The 23,727-nt window shown below is 38.6% G+C and overlaps 2 protein-coding genes across 4 annotated transcripts in view; one reads left to right on the top strand and one right to left on the bottom strand.

Moving 5' to 3' along the window:
- The window catches only part of EFCAB2 (EF-hand calcium binding domain 2), a 126,910-nt gene that overhangs the window by 34,295 nt on the left and 68,888 nt on the right, over nucleotides 1-23,727 (top strand). The window lies entirely within an intron of this gene.
- LOC115859497 (small ribosomal subunit protein uS8-like) lies at nucleotides 20,334-20,741 on the bottom strand. Its single transcript, XM_060305918.2, has one exon. The coding sequence runs from the start codon at nucleotides 20,739-20,741 to the stop codon at nucleotides 20,358-20,360; it is 384 nt and encodes a 127-aa protein (XP_060161901.1). The 3' UTR covers nucleotides 20,334-20,357.

Genomic DNA, 23,727 nt, shown 5'->3' with positions numbered 1-23,727 from the left:
TTGCTGCTTTTAATATTTTTTCTTTATATTTAATTTTTGATAGTTTGATTAATATGTGTCTTGCCATGTTTCTCCTTGGATTTATCCTGTATGGAACTCTCTGTGCTTCCTGGATTTGACTATTTCCTTTCCCATATTAGGGAAGTTTTCAACTATAATTTCTTCAAATATTTTCTCAGACCCTTTCTTTTTCTCTTCTTCTGGGACCCCTATAATTCAAATGTTGTTGTGTTTAATGTTGTCCCAGAAGTCTCTGAGACTGTCCTCAATACTTTTCATTCTTTTTTCTTTATCCTGCTCTGTGGTAGCTATTTCCACTATTTTATCTTCCAGTCACTTATCCATTCTTCTGCCTCAGTTATTCTGCTATTGATTACTTTGAGAGTATTTTTAATTTCATTTATTGTGCTGTTCATCATTGTTTGTTTGCTCTTTAGTTCTTCTAGGTTCTTGTAAAACGTTTCTTGTATTTTCTCCATCCCGTTTCCGAGATTTTGGATCTTCTTTACTATCATTACTCTGAATTCTTTTTTAGGTAGACTGCCTATTTTCTCTTCATTTGTTTGGTCTGCTGGGTTTTCACCTTGCTCCGTCATCTGCTACATATTTCTCTGTCTTCTCATTTTTCTTAACTTACTGTGTTTGTGTTTAACCTACTGTCTCCTTTTTGCAGGCTGCAGGTTTTCAGGTCCCGATATTTTTGGTGTCTGCCCGCAGTGGGTGAGGTTGGTTCAGTGATTTGTGTAGGCTTCCTGGTGGAGAGGACTGGTGCCTGTGCTCTGGTGCATGGGGCTGGATCTTGTCCTTCTGGTGGGCAGGGCCATGTGTGGTGGTGTGTTTTGGGGAGTCTATGAACTTAGTATAACTTTAGGCAGCCTCTGTGCTATTGGGTGGGGCTGGTTTCCTGTCTTGCTAGTTGTTTGGCATAGGGCATCCAGCACTGGAGCTTGCTGGGCATTGGGTCGAGCTGGGTCTTAGTGTTGAGATGGAAATCTCTGGAAGAGCTCTCGCTGATTGATATTACGTGGGTCCGGGAGGTCTCTGGTAGTCCAATGTCCTCGAATCAGCTCTCCCACCTTGGAGGCTCAGGGCCGACATTCAGTCAGAGGACCAACACCCTCCCAGCCATACAGATCGAAAGAAAAGGAAGGAAAATTTAAAAAAGTGAACAGACAGAATCCTAGGACAAATGGTAAAAGCAAACCTAGACAGACAAAATCACAGAAAGAAACATACACATACTCACAAAAAGAGAAAAAAGGAAAAGAAAATTAAAAAAAAAAAAGGAATAGAGCAACCAAACCAATAAACAAATCCACCAGTGATAACAAGCACTAAAAACTAAACTAAGGTAAACATAAAACCAAAACCAAATCAGGCACAGAAAGCAAACCCAAAGTCTACATTTGCTCCCAAAGTACACTGCCTCAATTTTTGGAACATTCGTTGTCTATTCAGGTATTCCACAGATGCAGGGTTTATCATGTTGATTGTGGGAATTTAATCCACTGCTCCTGAGGCTGCATGGAGACATTTCCCTTTCTCTTCTTTGTTTGCACAGCTCCTGGGGTTCAGCTTTGGTTTTGGCCCTACCTTTGTGTGTAGGCCACCCTGAGGTGTTTGTTCCCCGCCCAGACAGGAGAGGGTTAAAGCAGCGTCTGATTAGGGCCATCTTGCTCACTCAGGCTGGGGAGAGGGAGGGGTAATGTAGTCATAATTGGAATGCAGGGAAATCCTGCGGCAACAGAGACCAGCATGACATTGCAACAGCCTGAGGTGTGCTGTGTCTTCTCCCAGGGAAATTGCCCTTGGATCACGTGACCCTGGCAGTGGTGTGCTGTGCAGGCTCCCGGCGGGGTGTGGGTGGTGACCTGCGCTTACACACAGGATTCCCTCCCAGAGGTTCAGGTCCTGTCCCTATTCTTTTGTCCCTGTTTTTTCTTTTTTCTTTTGCCCTACCCTGGTACATGGGTATTTTCTTGCCTTTTCGGAGGTCTGAGGTCTTCTGCCAGCATTCAGTAGGTGTTCTGTAGGAGTTGTCCCACATGTAGATGTATTTCTGATGTATTTGTGGGGAGGAAGGTGATCTCCACATCTTAGTCCTCCACCATCTTGAAGCAGATTCTCATTGTTTTAATTTTTTTCCTATTATTTATTTATTTATTTTTATTGAAGTAGAGTTGATTTACTTCAATAAAATAAAATGTTGTGCCAATCTCTGCTGTACAGCAAAGTGACTCAGTTATACACATAGAGGCATTCTTTTTTTAATATTTTCCATTTATGCCTTATCACAGGATATTGAATATAGTTCCTTGTGCTATACATTAGGACCTTGTTGTTTATCCATTCTAAATGTAATAGTTTGCATCTACCAACCCCAAACTCCCAGTCCACCCCCTCCCTTCCCCCCTCCCCTTTGGCAACTACAAGTCTGTTCTCTATCTGAGTCTGTTTCTGTTTTGTTGATAGGTTCATTTGTGCCATATTTTAGATTCTACATATAAGTGATAACGTGGCATTTGCCTTTCTGTTTCTGACTTACTTCACTTAGCATGATAATCTCTAGTTGTATCCATGCTGCTGCAAGTGGCATTATTTCATTCTTTTTTATGGCTGAGTAGTATTCCATTGTATATATGTACCACATCTTTTTTATCCAGTCATCTTTCAATGGACATTTAGATTGTTTCCATGCTTTGGCTGTTGTGAACAGTGCTGCTATGAACATAAGCGTGCATGTATCCTTTTGAATTATAGTTTTGTCCGGGCATATTCCCAGGAGTGGGATTGCTGGATCATGTGGTAATTCTATTTTAGTTTTCTGAGGAACCTCCATACTGTTTTCCATAGTGGCTGTTCCAACTTACGTTCCCTAAGGACTCCATAGAAAAACTACTAGATCTAAATGAATTCAGCGAAGTAGCAACATACAAGATTAACATTCAGAAATCTGTTGCATTCCTTTACACTAACAATGAAGTATTAGAAAAAGAATGTAAAACAACAATACCTTTTAAAATTGCACCACAAAAAAAAAAAAAAACCACCTAGGAATTAACCTGACTCAGAAGGTGGAAGACTTATATGCTGAGAACTATAAAACATTAATAAAGAAAATAAAAGAGCATTCAAAGAAATGGAAAGATATCCCATGCTCTTGGATTGGAAGAATTAATACTGTTAAAATGGCAGTACTGTCATTGTTATAATTTTTAACTCTCTGATGACACATGGTATTGAGCATCTTTTCATATATATGTACATATGTATATGTAGAGAGAGAGAGAGGAAGAGAGAGAGAGATGAAAATGCCCATTTTTGCCCATTTTGGGTTAGTTTTTTCTTGTTTAGTTAATAAAATAAATTTAGTGGACATTTTTCTGTTTGGTATTAGTCTTCCTGATTATTATTCTGGGTACATTATTGAGAGCTTGTTTACTGTGAGCCAACTTCAGTACTTATCTCTTTATATACATTATTATACTTAATATTCATTACCACTCTATGAGGTATTTTTCTCACTTTATAGATAAAGAAATAGGCTAGGGGCTTCCCTGGTGGCGCAGTGGTTGAGAGTCCACCTGCCGATGCAGGGGACACGGGTTCGTGCCCCGGTCCGGGAAGATCCCACATGCCGCGGAGCGGCTGGGCCCGTGAGCCATGGCCGCTGAGCCTGCGCGTCTGGAGCCTGTGCTCCACAATGGGAGAGGCCACAGCAGTGAGAGGCCCTCATACTAAAAAAAAAAAAAAAAAAAAAAAAAAGAAATAGGCTAGTAGGAGGCAGGGCCTGTTTGATCAAATATATAGTTACTAATAGGCAGGGCTTACGCTGTTATGTGCTATTTTAAACTTTTATATTAATGCTCCAAATTTTTAGAAAATCATGTAAATAAACATCTTGACATTTATTTAAAATCAGGAAATGAGTATCCATAAGGAAACTGTTTTTTTGGTCACTCTGGTTTTCATAGTGCAGAAAGTAAAGAAAGCTGTTAAAATTGACCAGTTAATTCAAGAAAAAAATCAGCTGAATTTTATAGAAGGCGTTTTACATTTTGTGACTGTGTGTTTTAAACCACTCCAAAAAACAGAGATAGGAATAGCTGATGGGAACTGAAAACTGCAATTAGCTTTCTTCTAAACCATAAGGTGCAGTTGATAGACATCTTTTTATAGATATGCCTGTGATTGCACACTGTTTTTAGGCTTGAAAAGTTTTTCATCAAGGAAAACCTTTCCTTAAAATTTGTAAAAGCTGTTTACAATAAAATAGCAAACTATGAAAAGATAGAAACCTATCCAGCTCATTTTAAAGCTAAGTTGGACCATATTTTCCTTAAAATGCAGACCACAGCAGCAGTGGAGCACAATTTAGTATATGTTCAGTGAGTAAAATTTTTTAACACTACTTCCAAGATAATTTTTCAAACCTTAAATTCTTTATAAAATTTAGATAATGACAAACCCAGATGCGAGAGGGAAAGGAAAGTAAAACTAATCAGATTTAGCAAAATTTGTGAAGCAACTAGGATTACAGAAATAAAGGAATGAATTCAACATAGTCCCAGTATTAGTTAATTACTGCTGTGCAACCAAGTACTTCCCCAAACTACCAGCTTAAAACAACTCACACAATTTCCAGATGCAGCTTTACTGGGGGGTTCTGGCTCAGAGTGTCTCACAGATCTGGGGCTCACTTACATGGCTTTTGGCAGGAGGCCTCAGTTCCTTACTGGTTGTTGGCCAGAGGCCTCAGTTTCTTGATGCATGGGAGTCTTCTTAGGCCATCTGAGTGTCCTTATAACCTGGCATCTGCCATCCCTCAGAGTGAGTCATCCAAGAGACAGATAGAAAGACAGATCAAGACAGAAGCCACAATAGCTTGTATAACCTAACCTCTGAAATGATGTACCATTATTTTTGCCATATTCTATTGGTGACATCACTGGAATAATGGTGGAGACAGCTACACAATGGTGTGACTGCCAAAACGCGGGGATAATTGGGAACCATCTTGGAAACTACCATAGTCTTCCCTCTGGTCCCCAATGATTCACATTCTTCCCGCATATAGAATATTTTTACCCTCTTCCAAGACCCACCAAAGCCTCATCCCATTACAGCATTAGGTAAAAGTCCAAAATGTCATATCTAAATCAAGCCCAGGTATGGATGAGGTTCTACAGTACAGCTCTTCAAGTATAATTTCTGTCCATCCGTAGACTGATGAACTAAAGAAACAAGTTATTTGCCGCTTACCACCTGATATGAAATGGTGGAATGGGTAAAGGATAACCTCCATAGACACTTCTCTTTAAAAAAGTGAAAATAGAAGGCACATAGGAGTTACTGGTCCATAAAATCCAGCAGGGAAAATTTTGGAAGGTTCTTGATTAGGACCTGGCCCTATTGACCAAAAATGATTCTAGGTGGCTTTTAGCTCAGCCCTCTGGGCTCTTGGTTATATTCTCTTGTCATCTTTAATTTTATGAGAGATGGTAAATGTTTTCAGCTAGTCAGTTTTCTAAACCTGTTTTCTGTCAATAGAATTTTTGGGAGTTAAAGACTTTTTTCATTTTGTAATATCTTTATCCCCTTTCATTCCAAGATGGAGGTGTTTCTGCAAATATAATTCTCTTAAAATATTCATGGGCCGCCTGTGAATCTTATTTTCCATTAGATAAAAGCCACATACACAAATTTGAGATAAGCCATTTATTTATTTATTTATTTATTTATGGCTGCGTTGGCTCTTCGTTGCTGTGCACGGGCTTTCTCTAGTTGTGGTGAGCAGGGGCTACTCTTCGTTGCAGTGCACAGGCTTCTCATTGCTGTGGCTTCTCTTGTTGCGGAGCATGGGCTCTAGGCTCATGGGCTTCAGTAGTTGTGGCTCGCGGACTCTAGAGCGCAGGCTCAGTAATTGTGGCACACGGACTTAGTTGCTCTGTAGCATGTGGGATCTTCCCAGACCAGGGATCGAACCCGTGTCCCCTGTATTGGCAGGCAGATTCTTAACCGCTGCGCCACCAGGGAAGCCCAGAGATAAGCCATTTTTTACCTTGAGCTTCTGCTGAGAGACATTAAGCTTCTTTCGGAACACTATTGATTGATTGAAAGGGTCTGTGACACCCTCAGACTCTTTAGAGGTTGTTTTGCTAGTTCGAATGGTGCCCTGAGGTCAAATATTTGATCATTCTGAGGTCTTAACAAAGGATTTTACAGCCACATAGTTTGTTTTATGTTTAGACGGTGTTTTCCTGTCAGTGCTCCAAATTTGATCTTTGCCCAGAAGCCATTTCTTATCTTCAGGGGTGGAGGGGAGAGTGGGAGGGAGGGAGAGAGGGAGAGGGAGAGTGGGAGAGAAAGAGAGAGAAAAAAGAGAAAGAGAGAGAGAGAGACAGAGGGAGGGAGAGAGAGACTACAATAAAAGCCTAATAATGGAAGTGACATACTGTTATTTCTGCCATGTTCTATTGGTTACACAATCAACGCTGGTATAATGTGAAAGGGGACTATACATATGAGTGAAAATCAGGAGGCAGGAATCATTGGGAGCCATCTGGAGGTTGTTTACCATGTTCCTACCTTTAAGAATTTCATAGTGTAGTGAGTGTTTATTAGTGCCTACAGGTTCTAAGCGCTGTGTTAGATAGCCACATGTTCATTTGGTATTTACAGTCCTGAAAGGAACTGCTACCCCCTATTAAAGCTTAAAGAGATCAAGTAAGTTGTTCAAGAACTCAATAGAGAACATAGATTTTGAACCTAAGTTTGGGAAAAAAACTTGGGAGCCTAGGCTTTAGATAAAAGAGTAGATAAATAGCCCATAGGATTATTGTCTTTCTATTTAAATATGAATTTTCTTCAGTATACTTATGTTCAGCAGTTGATATTTGACTTTTGTTTCATATGTGGACATCTCTGATCAATTATCCTTTTTTGTATTCCCTTCTCTATATAGCTCTGACCTTATTCTTCTGACTTCTTCTCACCACGTTCCATGGAGTCCTTTGAAGCCTCAGACTTACTCCTTTTTTTTCTGCCTTTTTACTTTTATTATTATTTTTTATTGGAGTATAGTTGTTCCACAGTGTTGTATCAGTTTCTGCTGTACAGTGAAGTGAATCAGCTATATGGATAAATACATTCCCTTCCATTTGGACCTCCCTTTCACCCCCCTCCCTCCTACCCATCTAGGTCATCACAGAGCACCAAGCTGAGCTCCCTATGCTATACAGCAGGCTTTTTGGAGCCTCAGACTTATTCTAAAGTAAATAAACATCTTTCACATCTCTTACTTAAATTAACCCTGGCTTTTTTTTTTTTCTGGAATACCACTTCTTTTGGGGCCATCTTGAGTAAGGGCTGTTCATTCCCCTGTGTCTTTTTGTCTTCAAGTAGTAAGTTGAATCAGCCCACTTCCAGTTCCAATTATTCTCATTTATTGTTGTATAAAAATTCTTCTTCCTTTGAAATTTGTTCCACCTTATTCATCTTCTTTCTTTGCCACTGTCATTTATCAATTTCCCTCTAGTTTACTCTTTGTTGATCAAAGCCTTTGGCACTCTTTATCAGTTTTCTCTCCATTCCAAATTCTACCATCATTCTGGATAACTTCTGTGCCAAGGTTCATTCATCTAACACACTAGTTTCATAATTTCTTGTTATTTTCAACTTCAGTGACCTTCTACCCTTTTCAACACCCTATTTTCATGGCTAAACCCTGTGAGACACTTTGAAATCTTTACTGTTTCATTATATTGGCCAGCTACAATCTCCTAGATTTCCAGTGGTGTTCTGCTTCCTTACATATAAAATACCTGCTGTTGAATCTTATCAAGACCTCTAGTTTTCTTGATTCTTCTCTCCCCTTCCCTCCTCTCAGTTTATTAATCAAACAAAACTGATTCTGGCTAATGTAAGTAGAAAAGGAATTTATTAGAAGATAGTAAAGAGTTCACAAAATCAACAGGAAAGCTGGGAAACCAGCTTGGATAAAAGGGCAAGGACCAAGGAGCCTATACCACAGCTAAAGTCATGCTGTGAGGACAATCTGGTTAATGTGCCACTGCCCCGGACCACTGGTACTAAATTCTTGCTGTTATTGCTTCTGCCATTCCCATAAACAATTTAAAAATTATCTCTACATTTTTGTATTACTTCCTTAAGATTCAAAAATCCTGCACAAGAACATCTGATTGGCTGAGCCTATATCACGTGCCTGTTCCTTTGTCACCAGAAGACTAGGAGAGGGAAGATCTATCCTTTTTGACATACTTAGTGAGAGAGAGAACATTGTATTCTGCTAATACCATATACAAAGGGATTCTTTCCAAGCAGGAAGAATTTTTGCATTCCGGGTGTGAAAAAAAATGAAGAAGAGGAAATGGAGAGGAAGAAGGGAGAAAAACAGATGGAGAAGGGGGAAGGGGAAGGAGAGGAGGAAAAGGAGGAGATGGCAGCATCCACAACGTCTGCTTTAGCCTAATACTGGCTTGGGGATTGGGGAAGTCTGCATTTAAGCCATCTGATCCAACTTCAGCCTCTTTATTCTCAGTAGATGATCTTGCTTGTATTAAAAAATGGTAGCCATCAGACCTGAACTCTCTTAACTTGTTGCCTCTACCTATAAACACACTTCATCAGCACTCTCCTTTCCCACCTTCCTTTAGTTATCCTAATAGAAGAGCTGTTCCTACTCTTGTTCAAGGCTAATTTTCTCATTTGTATTCATGATCTCATCATGAATGAGGTACTCCAGGACCTTCCTTCATTAATTAAGCCTTCCTCCCCTTTAGTTAAGATTATTTATTAATACCTCTTTTATACCAGACATTGTTGAATGCCAGAAGATATAAAGATGAATTTGATATAGCTTTGAAAGACTTAGTATTTAGTGGGGGAAAGACAGGCACAAACAGTTGATTGCAGTGCAATGATTTAATCACAATTGTTTGTGTAGTTTGTTTACTACTAATTTTCTATTAGAGTATGAGCATGTTTGTTTTGTTCTACACTGTGTCTTCAGCATCTAGTACATAGTAGGACTCAATGAATGAAGAGAAGGAAGTAAGTACAGGATGCCATGGAATCACTGAGGATGTGTTCTTGGCTCAACATAGAGAATGAAGGAAGGAAGATTTGGGGTGTGTCATAGAGGCTTGGTGGAGGAGATTGCAGGAGCAGCATATTAAAGGTCTAGAAGTCAGCAGAAAAGAAAATGAGGGCAGAGTACCAGGCAGAGAGAGGAGTATGAACAAAGGTAGGAAATGGGGAGTAAGTGGATGGTTTGAGCACTTAGGTGTTAAACAGAATTATTAACAGTTAACATCTATTACATGCATACTTAGCATATGCTTACATACATATTCTAAGTATTTACAGTATTCTGTGGATAGAGTATTACTTCCATTTTATTTTTAAAATAAAATTTTATTTATGGCTGTGTTGGGTCTTTGTTGCTGCGTTGGGTCTTTGTTGCTGCATGTGGGCTTCCTCTAGTTGCAGCAGGAGGGAGCTACTCTTCGTTGCAGTGCGCAGGCTTCTTACTGCGGTGGCTTATCTTGTTGCAGAGCACGGGCTCTAGGCACACTGGCTTAAGTAGTTGTGGCGCACAGGCTTAGTTGCTCCACGGCATGTGGGATCTTTCCAGACCAGGGCTCAAACCCGTGTCCCCTGCATTGGCAGGCAGCTTCTTAATCAGTGCGCCACCAGGAAGTCCCTACTTCCATTTTAGAAAAGAAAAATATCTTCTGTCCTTAGGGACACTAAATAAGTTACCCAAGGGCATTTAGCCAATAAAGAGTAGAGCAAGGCTTTGTTTTGGGGTCTTTCTGGATGCAAAGTCTGATGTCCTTTATAATTACCATGTTATATTAACCAAACTTGGCTGCTCATCAGAATCCCTTCCGGTACTTTGTAAAAATACGGATTCCTGGCCCTACCCAGGATACTGAATCAGAATTTCCAGGCCAGAGCTTATAGCTACATATTTGCAGTAAGCTTTTAGGTGTATGTTCTCATATAATTGGCATGGTACTGGTTTTCTCATCCTTGAGAATCACTGCATATGACGTTAAGAGCAAGACAGGAATAGCTCACTAGATCAGACAGATTTTCCTATGTATTGCTAAGGATCTTTGACTTTATCTTGTAGGCGATGGGGAGATTCTGAAGGGTCTTAAGCTGGAAGTGTTGTAATCAGATATGCAAATTATGCACACCACCACTTTAACCATATGAAGGATGAAGTTGAAAGTACGAGATTGCAGGCAATAAGAACCTATATGTTCAGATTTCTGTCTTTACTGGTTTCTTCCTTTTTTGCCCACAAGCATTCTCAAATCTCTAAATATTTTCTTCTCTTAGTCCTGCCAACCTTTCAGTTGTGTGTGTTTCCTCTTTATCCTTGCTAAAATTGTAAAAGAAACAGCTATACTTAATGCCAGCTTTCAATCAGTTTAAGAAATATCACTTCTCATTTTCTCCATTTACTGCCTCACCCTTAACAATCCAGCTTTCACCCCATTACCCTATGTCTTCTCCAAGGTCATCTTTCATTCAGTATTCATTGAATGTTATTTGGAAGTATGATCCTTTCTCAGATTTGATTTGAAAAAAATACCTGGGATCTAAGAAAGGGATCTAAAGGAGTAGAGAGGGAGGAGACCTTCAAGATGACAGAAGAGTAAGACGTGGAGATCACCTTCCTCCCCACAAATACATCAGAAATACATCTACATGTGGAACAACTCCTACAGAACACCTACTGAATGCTGGCAGAAGACCTCAGACCAACCAAAAGGCAAGAAACTCCCCATTTACCTGGGTAGGGCAAAAGAAAAAAGAAAAAACAGAGACAAAAGAATAGGGATGGGACCTGCACCTCTGGGAGGGAGCTATGGAGGAAAAGTTTCCACACACTAGGAAGCCCCTTTGTGGGCAGAGACTGCGGGTGGCAGATGGCAGGAGCTTCGGAGCGATGGGGGAGAGTGCAGCAACAGGGGTGCAGAGGGCAAAGTGGAGAGATTCCTGCACAGAGGATCGGTGCTGACCAGCACTCACCAGTCCAAGAGGCTAGTCTGCTCATCCGCTGGGGCAGGTGGGGGCTGGGTGCTGAGGCTTGAGCTTCGGAGGTCAGATCCCAGGGAGGGGACTGGGGTTGGCTGTGTGAGCACAGCCTGAATCGGGGCTAGTGCACCACAGCTAGCCAGGAGGGAGTCCGGGAAAAAGTCTGGAACTGCCTAAGAGGCAGGAGACAATTATTTCGGGGTGCGCGATGAGAGGGGATTCAGAGCACCGCCTAAACGAGCTCCAGAGACGGGCGTGAGCTGCGGCTATCAGCGCGGACCCCAGAGACCAGCATGAGACGCTAAGGCTGCTGCTGCAGCCACCAAGCAGCCTTTGTGCAAGCACACGTCACTATCCACACCTCCCCTCCTGGGAACCTGTGCAGCCTGCCACTGCCAGGGTCCTGTGATCCAGGGACAACTTCGCCGGGAGAATACACGGTGTGCCTCAGGCTGTTGCAATGTAACGCTGGCCTCTGCCACCGCAGACTTGCCCCACTTTCTGTACCCCTCCCTCCCCCGCGGCCGGAGTGAACCAGAGCCCCCTAATCAGCTGCTCCTTTAACCCCGTCCTGTTTGGGCGGGAACAGACACCCTCAGATGACCTACAAGCAGAGACGGGGACAAATCCAATGCTGAACCCCAGGAGCTGTGCAAACAAAGAAGAGAAAGGGAGATCTCTCCCAACAGCCTCAGGAGCAGCAGATTAAATCTCCACAGTCAACTTGATGTACCCTGCATCTGTGGAATACCTGAATAGACAATGAATCACCCCAGAATTGAGACAGTGGACTTTGGGAGCAACTGTAGACTTGGGGTTTGCTTTCTGCATGTAATTGGTTCCTGGTTTTATGTTTATCTTAGTTTAGTATTTAGAGTTTATTATCATGGTCAGATTTGTTTATTGATTTGGTTGCTCTCTTCCTTTTTTATATATATATATATATTTTTTTTTCCTTTTTCTCTTTTCGTGAGTGTGTATGTGTATGCTTCTTTGTGTGATTTTGTCTGTACAGCTTTGCTTTTACCATTTGTCTTAGGGTTCTGACTGTCTGTTTTTTTGGTTTTTTTAAGTATAGTTTTTTTTTTCTTTTCTTTTTTTGGTACACGGGCCTCTCACTGTTGTGGTCTCTCCCGTTACGGAGCACAGGCTCCAGACACGCAGGCTCAGTGTCCATGGCTCACGGGCCCAGCCACTCCGCGGCATGTGGGCTCTTCCCAGACTGGGGCATGAACCCGTGTCCCCTGCATCGGCAGGCGGACTCTCAACCACTGCGCCACTAGAGAAGCCCTTAAGTAAAGTTTTTAGTGCTTGTTATTATTGGTGGATTTGTTTTTTGGTTTGGTTGCTGTCTTCCTTCTTTCTTTTTTTTAATTTTTCTATTATTAATACTTTAAAAAAATTTTATTTTAATAACTTTATTTTATTTTATTTTCTCCCTCCCTCCCTCCCTCCCTCCCTCCCTTGCTTCCTTTCTCCCTTTTCTTCTGAGCCGTGTGGCTGACAGGGTCTTGGTGTTCAGGCCAGGTGTCAGGCCTGTGCCTCTGAGGTGAGAGAGCCAAGTTCAGGACATTGGTCCACCAGAGACCTCTTGGCTCCACATAATATCCAATGGCAAAACCTTTCCCAGAGATCTCCATCTCAACGCTAAGACCCAGCTCCACTCAACGACCAGCAAGCTACAGTGCTGGACACCCTATGCCAAACAACTAGCAAGACAGGAACACAACCCCACCCATTAGCAGAGAGGCTGCCTAAAATCATAATAAAGTCACAGACACCCCAAAGCACACCACTGGATGTAGTCCTGCCCACCAGAAAGACAAGATCCAGCCTCATCCATCAGAACACAGGAACTAGTCCCCTCCACCACAAAGCCTATACAACCCACAAAAACCAACCTTAGCTCCTGGGGGCAGACACCAAAAACGAAGGGAACTATGAACCTGCAGCCTGTGTAAAGGAGACCCCAAACACAGTAAGTTTAGCAAAATGAGAAGACAGAGAAACACACAGCAGATGAAGGAGCAAGGTAAAAACCCACTAGACCAAACAATGAAGAGGAAATAGGCAGTCTACCTGAAGCAGAATTCAGAGTAATGACAGTGAAGATGATCCAAAATCTTGGAAATAGAATGGAGAAAATACAAGAAACGTTTAACAAGGACCTAGAAGAACTAAAGAGCAAACAAACAATGATGAACAACACAAAAAAGGAAATGAAAAATTCTCTAAAAGGAATCAATAGCAGAATAACTGAGGTAGAAGAATGGATAAGTGATCTGGAAGATAAAATAGTAGAAATAACCTCAGAGCAGAATAAAGAAAAAAAGAATGAAAAGAACTGAGGACAGTCTTAGAAACTTCTGGGACAACATTAAATGCACCAACATTCGAATTATACTGGTCCCAGAAGAAGAAAAGAAAAAGAAAGGGACTGAGAAAATATTTGAAGAGATTATGGTTGAAAACTTCCCTAATATGGGAAAGGAAATAGTTAATCAAGTCCAGAAAGTGCAGAGTCCCATACGGGATAAATCCAAGGAGAAACAAGCCAAAACACATATTAATCGAACTATCAAAACTTAAACATGAAGAAAAAATATTAAAAGCAGCAAGGGAAAAACAACAAATAACATACAAGGGAATCCCCATAAGGTTAGCAGCTGATCGTTCAGCAGAAACTCTGCAAGCCAGAAGGGAGTGGCAGGACATATTTAAAGTGATGAAAGGGAAAAACCTACAACCAAGATTACTCTACCCAGCTAGGATCTAATTCAGATTCGACAGAGAAATTAAAACTTTTACAGACAAGCAAAAGCTAAGAGAATTCAGCACCACAAAACCAGTTTTACAACAAATGCTAAAGGAACTTCTCTAGGCAGGAAACACAAGAGAAGGAAAAGACCTACAATAACAAACCCCAAACAATTAAGAAAATGGTAATAGGAACATACATATCGATAATTACCTTAAATGTAAATGGATTAAATGCTCCCACCAAAAGACAGCGACTGGCTGAATGGATACAAAAACAAGACCTGTATATATGCTATCTACAGGAGACCCACTTCAGACCTAGGGACACATACAGACTGAAAGTGAGGGGATGGAAAAAGATATTCCATGCAAATGGAAATCAAAAGAAAGCTGGAGTAGCAATTCTCATATCAGACAAAATAGACTTTAAAATAAAGACTGTTACAGGAGGCAAAGAAGGACACTACATAATGATCAAGGGATCAATCGAAGAAGAAGATATAACAATTGTAAATATTTATGCACCCAACATAGGAGCACCTGAATACATAAGGCAAATGCTAACAGCCATAAAAGGGGAAATCGACAGTAACACAATCATAGTAGGTGACTTTAACATCTTGCTTTCACCAATGGACAGATAATCCAAAATGAAAATAAATAAGGAAACACAAGCTTTAAATGATACATTAAACAAGATGGACTTAATTGATATTTATAGGACATTCCATCCAAAAACGACAGAATACACTTTATTCTCAAGTGCCCATGGAACATTCCCCAGGATAGATCATATCTTGGGTCACAAATGAAGCCTTGGTAAGTTTAAAAAAATTGATATCATATCAAGTATCTTTTCTGACCACAATGCTATGAGACTAGATATCAATTACAGGAAAAAATCTGTAAAAAATACAAACACATGGAGGCTATATGCCTCCATGGCAATATACTACTTAATATACTACTTAATAACCAAGAGATCACTGAAGAAATCAAAGAGGAAAACAAAAAATACATAGAATCAAATGACAGTGAAAACATGATGACCCAAAACCTATGGGATGCAGCAAAAGCAGTTCTAAGAGGGAAGTCTATAACAATATACTCCTACCTCAAGAAACAAGAAACATCTCAAATAAACAACCTAACCTTACACCTAAAGCAATTAGAGAAAGAAGAACAAACAAAAAACAAAATTAGCAGAAGGAAAGAAATCATAAAGATCAGATCAGAAATAAATGAAATAGAAATGAAGGAAACGATAGCAAAGATCAGTAATACTAAAAGCTAGTTCTTTGAGAGGATAAAAAAATTGATAAACCATTAAGCAAACTCATCAAGAAAAAAAGGGAGAAGACTCGAATCAACAGAATTAGAAATGAAAAAGGAGAAGTAACAACTGACACTGCATAAAAGAAAGGATCATGAGAGATTACTACAAGCAACTATATGCCAATAAAATGGACAACCTGGAAGAAATGGACAAATTCTTAGAAAAGCACAACATTCCAAGACTGAACCAGGAAGAAATAGAAAATATGAACAGACCAATCACAAGCACTGAAATTGAGACTGTGATTAAAAATCTTCCAACAAACAAAAGCCCAGGACCAGATGGCTTCACAGGCGAATTGTCAAACATTTAGAGAAGAGCTAACACCTGTCCTTCTCAAACTCTTCCAAAATATAGCAGAGGGAGGAACACTCCCAAACTCATTCTGCAAGGCCACCATCATCATGATATCAAAACCAGACAAAGATGTCATAAAGAAAGAAAACTACAGGCCAATATCACTGATGAACATAAATGCAAAAATTCTCAACAAAATACTAGCACACAGAATCCAACAGCATATTAAAGGGATCATACACTATAATCAAGTGGGGTTTATCCCAGGAATGCAAGGATTCTTCAGTATACTCAAACGAATCAATGTGATAAACCATATTAACAAATTGAAGGAGAAAAACCGTATGATCATCTCAACAGATGCAGAAAAAGCTTTCAACAAAATTCAACAGCCATTTATGATAAAAAATCCTTCAGAAAGTAGGCATAGAAGAAACTTACCTCAACATAATAAAGACCATATATGACAAACCCACAGCCAACTTCATTCTCAATGGTGAAAAACTGAAACCATTTCCTCTAAGATCAGAAACAAGACAAGGTTGCCCACTCTCACCACTGTTATTCAACATAGTTTTGGAAGTTTTAGCCACAGCAATCAGAGAAGAAAAAGTAATAAAATGAATCCAAATCGGAAAAGAAGTAAAGCTGTCACTGTTTGCAGATGACATGATACTATACATAGAGATTCCTAAAGATGCTACCAGAAAACCACCAGAGCTAATCAATGAATTTGATAAAGTAGCAGGAACAAAATTAATGCACAGAAATGTCTTGCATTCCTATACAAAAATGATGAAAAATCTGAAAGAGAAATTAAGGAAACACTTCCACTTACCATTGCAACAAAAAGAATAAAATACCTAGGAATAAACCTACCTAAGGAGACAAAAGACCTGTATGCAGAAAACTATAAGACACTGATGAAAGAAATTAAAGATGATACAAACAGATGGAGAGATATACCATGTTCTTGGATTGGAAGAATTAACATTGTGAAAATGACTATACTACCCAAAGCAATCTACAGATTAAATGCAATCCCTATGAAACTACCAATGGCATTTTTCACAGAACTAGAACAAAAAATTTCACCATTTGTATGGAAACACAAAAGGCCCAGAATAGCCAAAGCAGTCTTGAGATAAAAAATGGAGCTGGAGGAATCAGGCTCCCAGTCTTCAGACTATACTACAGAGCTACAGTAATCAAGGCAGTAAGGTACCCGCATAAAAGCAGAAATATTGATCAGTGGAACAGGATAGAAAGCCCAGAGATCAACCCATGCACATAGGGTCACCTTATTTTTGATAAAGGTGGCAAGAATATACAACAGAGAAAAGACAGCCTCTTCATTAAGTGGTGCTGGGAAAACTGGACAGCTGCATGTAGAAGAATGAAATTACAACACTCCCTAACACCATACACAAAAATAAACTCAAAATGGATTAAAGACCTAAATGTAAGGCCAGACACTATCAAACTCTTAGAGGAAAACATAGGCAGAACACTCTATGACATAAATCACAGCAAAATCCTTTTTGACCCACCTCCTAGAGAAATGGAAACAAAAACAAACAGTGGGACCTAATGAAACTTACAAGCTTTTGCACAGCAAAGGAAACCATAAACAAGAGGAAAAGACAACCCTCAGAATGGGAGAAAATATTTGCAAATGAAGCAACTGACAAAGGATTAATCTCCAAAATTTACAAGCAGCTCATGCAGCTCAATATCAAAAAAACAAACAACCCAATCCAAAAATGGGCAGAAGACCTAAATAGACATTTTCTAAAGAAGATATACAGATTGCCAACAAACACATGAAAGGATCCTCAACATCAGTAATCATTAGAGAAATGCAAATCAAAACTACAATGAGGTGTCACACCAGTCAGAATGGTCATCATCAAAAAATCTAAAACAATAAAGCTAGAGAGGGTGTGGAGAAAAGGAAACCCTCTTGCACTGTTGTTGGTAATGTAAATTGATACAGCCACTATGGAGAACAGTATGGAGGTTCCTAAAAAACTGAAGCTAAAACTACCATACGACCCAGCAATCCCACTAGTGGGCATATATCCTGAGAAAACCAAAAGAGTCATGTACCACAATGTTCATTGCAGCCCTACTTACAACAGCCAGGACATGGAAGCAGCCTAAGTTTCCATGGACAGATGAATGGGTAACGAAGATGTGCCACATATATACAATGGAATGTTACTCAGCAATAAAAGGAAACGTAATTGAGTTATTTGTAGTGAGATGGATGGACCGAGAGTTTGTCATACAGAGTGAAGTAAGTCAGAAAGAGAAAAACAAATACCGTATGCTAACACATATATATGGAATCTAAAAAAATAAAAAAGGTTCTGAAGAATGTAGGGGCAGGACAGAAGTAAAGACACAGACATAGAGAATGGACTTGAGGACATGGGGAGGGGGAAGGGTAAGCTGAGAGGAAGTGAGAGAGTGGCATGGACTTATATATACTACCAGATGTAAAATAGATAGCGAGAAGCAGCCACATAGCACAGGGAGATCAGCTTGGTGCTTTGTGACCACCTAGAGGGGTGGGATAGGGAGGGTGGGAAGGAGACGCAAGAGGGAGGGGATATGGGGATATATGTATATGTATAGCTGATTCACTTTGTTATAAAGCAGAAACTAACACACCATTGTAAAGCGATTATACTCCAATAAAGATGTTAAAAAAATAGGCTATAAAACTGGTCACAGTTGGAACAGTTATCTTCAGTAGGAAACAAAAACTTAGGACCCCTACGTCCTATTTCATTGTGCCATATATTAACGTAAAATTATACAATTTGTTGTCTTTTTTTTACACCTCTTACAAGCATTATAAAACTTACACATAAAAAATTTCAAAGATTCAAAGCTTCCTATTATGCAGAATTACAGATATATCAATCTTAAATGCCAACTCTTGTATATGATAATATTTATTTGTAACCTAAGCAAGTTTTTAAAAGCAATGAGAAGAAGAGTAATGTAGCTAAAAGAATAGAATCTTTGAAGCCATACAGACTTAGGCTTGAATCTTTAATTTCTCATTTACTAGATATTTGTCCTCAAGTCACTTATTTAACTTTTTTAAGCCTCAGTAACATCATCGTTTACATAAGGATATTAATGCCTAATTCAGATGATTTTTGTGGGAAATAATTATAGCAGCTCACACCTACGAAGCACTCTCATGTGCCAGAGTTTCTATATACATTGTTCCCTTTAATCCTCACAGCAGTGTTGCAAGGTAGTTGTCGTCATCGTCATCTTGATCATCACCATCGCCCCCACTTTATATATGAGGAAACTGAGCCTTAGGGAAATCTGGTACTTTGCTGTAGCTAGTATGACCTTGTGGATTCAAGCCAGTTCTCTCTGATTCCAAAGCTCTAGCTTTTAGATAAAATCATGTATATAAAACCCTTGGATCTGATATATACTACATGTATAAAATTTGTTCAAACCTATTCTCCATACCCATCCTGCAAATGAAGCTAAAATGTTCCATATTTCACATTTTAGGATACAAAGTAAAGGCAATCCCCAAGTTACAAATTCCCAATGTAACAGAATAAAAATAGCTTATGTTTTTGAGTGCTTACTATGTGCCCAGCACTTTACATAAAGCATTTAATGCCCATGGTGGCTCTATGGAATAGGTAACTCTCATTAGCTCCATTGTACAGATTGAGGACTAGGGCACAGAGAGGTTAAGCAACTTGTGCAAGGTTACATACTACCTTGGCAAAGATGGGATCTGAGTAGTGCGTCCAGAGTGTATGGACTACATTATTTATAAATATGAATACAGTGCCTAGTATATAAGGGATGTCCAACCAATATTTGTTGAGTAAATGAATAAACTAATGAATGAAACAAACATGGGCTCTCCTTTACCCTTTTCACTCTAAGCCTCCAGTTAGTAACTAACTTATTCTGGAAGCACCATCTGAAATTATCTGAACTGCTGTTTCTTTCCCATCATCTTCTTCATTCTTTCAAGAATTATATAATCGCTGTATTTAAGTTCTCAATTGTGGCTAAATATGGTGGTATATATCTGTAGTCACAGGTGATTAGGAGAGAAAGGCTAGAAGCTTGTCTGAGCTATAGAATGCAATGCTTATTGGGTATTTGCATTAAGTTTAGCATCTATGTGGTTATTCTTTTTTTTTAAATCATTTAATCATTCATATAACAACTTTTATTGAGCACTAAGTATCCACTATGTGTCTGCTTTGTACTATGGCCTGGGGTTATAAACGTGATGAGAACAGATGAAGCCTCTGACTCTACTGAATTTACAGTCTAATGGGGGTCAGCGTCCGGGCGGCGGGGGCAGGGGGGAGGAACAGTCAAACAATTACAAAGTTTTGGGGAAACATAGGGTGCAGTGAGGATACATTCATCATCTATTCTCTGGATCACTGTATGAATCTTCTAACCATTTATTTGCTTCCAGTTGAGTTTTCCTTCTAGCAGCAAGAGTGATCTTCCTTGATTATAAATCTAGTCTGATACTCCGTACTTTATAAATCCTAACTTGATACCTATTGCCCTTAGAATAAAATCCAACTTCCTTTAGTACGTCTTAGTAAAAACGACCCTTAATAATGTCGAGTTTGTCCCCACCTTGCAATCTCTCTTCTAGTTACATCCAATTATAAGGAAGTAAAGGAGCAAAAACTTGAACTTTTCCTTATGCTTTTTAGTTTCTTTTCTGAAACTGTAGTACAATTTTGTTTCTTGTTACTTTGAATTACTTTTTAAGGAAGAGAAAAATAATTGACCAAAGTTAACATAAAGGATATGATTTTTTTTGTTGTTCTCTGAGGCATTTTATTTGCATGTATGTATTACATCCCTAGAAAAAGAATCCAAGGATTTTCCCTCCTGTGTGTTTTCGTCTTGCTTCTTCATGGTCCATGATGCCAGCTGAGGTTGTCAGTACACTGAAACCAAACTGACGGGATGGGAGCAGGTTATTCTGCCATTTTTCTAGATCTTTGAGTTGCACATCAAACCTGGGGCTGATCACACTTAGCCTGCCTGTGAGGTTCACAACAATTTTCCCAGCCCTGTGATCATCGATGATTTCAAATTCGCCAATGTAACCATGCTTCATCATCACAGTTAGGAACCTGACGATGACTTTGGAGCATGACCTAATAAGAACCTGTTGTTTGCCTCTCTTTTCGGCATTGTCGATACTCTTGAGAGCATCAGTCAGGACATTCATACGCACCATTATGGCGGCATGGAAAGATGGTGGGAAGAGCAAGGATATGATTTTTAAAAGCACTGTTAATTAGTATTAAGAATTCATGGGAAATGGAGGGTACACAACAGTTGAAAAAAGTATTCCTGTTTGTTGACACTCTTAAAAATACTGCTAAGCTTCTTATTTTATCAAAATAGATAAACCTTCCATCAGTATACAATATATTTAAAAATACATAAGATACTCTGACATATATTACAGCTGTTCTGTTATAAAAATGTTCTTGTTAACTAGTATTTCTGATATTATTTCATCATCTGACCGTCTTGTAAAACTGCTTATTTCCACATATGGTCATTCCATATTTTGCTAAATGGGCACTCTATAAAAAGTAACATTTTTTAGAACACCTGCTGAACCTGACATTTCTGTGAAATTAAATATATTCTTGCTAATATTTTCCCCAAGCTTCACAAAATTGCATATACCTCACTGAAAAGTTACATATTATATTTTAGCTTTATTTAATTTTTGAGATAACGTTTATGATATTGAATAGATGTAACCATGAATTAAATAGACAGAATTACTTGGATTATCAACCAAGGTTTTTTTTTTTTTTTTTTTTCCTGGCTGTGCCACACAGGGGATCTTAGTTCTCAACCAGGGATCAAACCTGGGCCACGACAGTGAAAGTGCCAAGTGCTAACCACTGGACTGCCAGGGAATTCCCAAGCATTTTTTGACATATGTTAAAGTTATAGTTTAAACATATTCCATAGCAAGAGATTTGTTATTTCCAGAGCACATTTATGAATTATGACTTTACTTTTCTATTGATATGACTAATAAAGAGTTAAGTTTAAATGAAACTTTGTGCCTTATGAAGGAGGACTGTGTATGGATCTTTTTTTTGTTTCTTTTTTAAGACCTACATAAACACATTTTTCATTAATGGTAGCCTTGGTCAATGCAATGCTTCTTAAAAACAAAACCAAAAATAAGTGATTAGTCGACAGTAGAGAGCAATAAACCCTGATCCATGGCAACATAAACACATTTCAGAGGAAATTTTCCCATTAGTTGAAAGGGCTGCATGACTTCTAAATTTTCTTTCCATTCTACGTTCTGAGGTTTTTAATTGATTTTTTTTCTCTAATGACCTAAATATGTCATCAGCCAAACACTTCATGGAAGTTTCTCAAAAATTTGCCTAAAATCTTAATCTGGTGTGTTAATAACTAATGAATACATGATGGGCCAACTTAAGTTAAATTAGTACCAACTTACAATAATGTTACATATACACAAATTTTAGAGAGAAGTACTTTGATTACCAAGATATTTTTAAAAATTCGTGATAACACACTTGATCACATTACATTTAATTTTAATAAACTTGTAGGTAAAAAAATCTATTCCTTAAAACAATCATTTCCTTAAGTACCTCATTTGTTATATTCTAATAATCCTAAAGATTTTTTCCTGATAAAAGTTATTTTTCCATAAAATATTTTAAAATCAGAGACATTATTTCCATTGTTGTTTTGAAATACTGATTTGAACAATGTAAGTTGCCAAATATTTTTGGCAAACATTCACATCCATTGTTGCAAAGACACATTGTTGTACTTTCATTTAATTTGAATAGTTTAAATATACTTTTTCTGACAACAGTAAAACTTTTTAAAGCTTCCATTAGGCTGTTAACATGAAAATAGTTTAATAGCTTTCTGACTTGTTACCATGGTATTTTAGCCCTTTATGATGAGGCCAGATCTTATATTTTGGCAGTAATATACATAGTCTGGCTTTTTTATTTTCAAGATGAAGAATCTAAATAAATAAAAGAAGTCAGGGATACTTAAAAAAAAAAGATCACTAGTCAGAAAAGGGCAAGAAAGGGAAAGTGATGCTTTCATTTCAGCTTGTTGGTTGGCTTAACTACCTGGAACCTTGGATAATAGTATTCAGAAGGAGTATTAGAATTGTTAAACCCATTTTAGTCTCTAAAATATGTATGCCCTTTAATTTTATAACCAAAAAGACATTTAAATTAGAATGAAGTGTATTATTTACTGTGGTGTCTACTCTATTTAAGATCTGTTTTTCTTACTTGTTTTGAAATACCATAGGTGCTATTTTCTTCTTGGGCTCTGGGCTTACTCTTTCAGGTAGCATTGTCAGCTACCAATATGACTGTTGGAGTCTGTCAGAGTAATTGTATTAAAAAAAGCCAGCCTTGCCTTATTTTAATCTATTTAAATAATAGACTATTTGAAGGTTTTAAATAAATTGTTTTCCTCCGTAAGACTTCATTCATGTTAGCCTCATCAGTTTGAAGAGTCTTGATCCTGTGATACAATATTTTGAAGCAGAAACTTCTTTAAGCCCAGATTCAACCACAACAATTAGTATCTAATACATATATAGCCCTTAATATGGATCAGGCATTAATCTAAATTCTTTACACATTTTAATGAATGGAATCATTAACCAAACTTATGAAGATGATGCTATTATTTTTTTTATCGTGGCAAAAATATATGTAACATGAAATTTTTCACAGCCATTTTTAAGTGTACATACAGTTCAGTGACATTAAGTACATTCACATTGCTGTGCAGCCATCATGACTGGCCATCCCCAGAACTTTTTCGTCATACCGAACAGAAACTTTTATCCATTAGACAATATCTCCCCATCTCCAATGCCCACCCCCCAATCCCTCCCGTAATCCTCCCCGCCCCCGCAACCACCGTTTTACTTTTTGTCTCTTAGACAAGAAGAAGTAGACAATCTGAATGGGCCTATATCTATTAAAGAAATTGAATCAATAATTAATAACCTCCCAAAACAGAAAGCACTAGGCCCAGATGGGTTCACTGGTGAATTCTACCAAACATTTAAGGAAGAAATTATACCACTTCTCTATAATCTCTTTCAGAGAATAGAAACAGAGGGAGTACTTCTCAACTCATTCTATGAGGTCAGCATTACCGTAATACCAAAA

This window comes from Globicephala melas, chromosome 1 (assembly GCF_963455315.2).
Source record: "Globicephala melas chromosome 1, mGloMel1.2, whole genome shotgun sequence".
Classification (NCBI taxonomy): domain Eukaryota; kingdom Metazoa; phylum Chordata; class Mammalia; order Artiodactyla; family Delphinidae; genus Globicephala; species Globicephala melas.
This window is presented reverse-complemented; position numbering and strand designations above follow the sequence as displayed.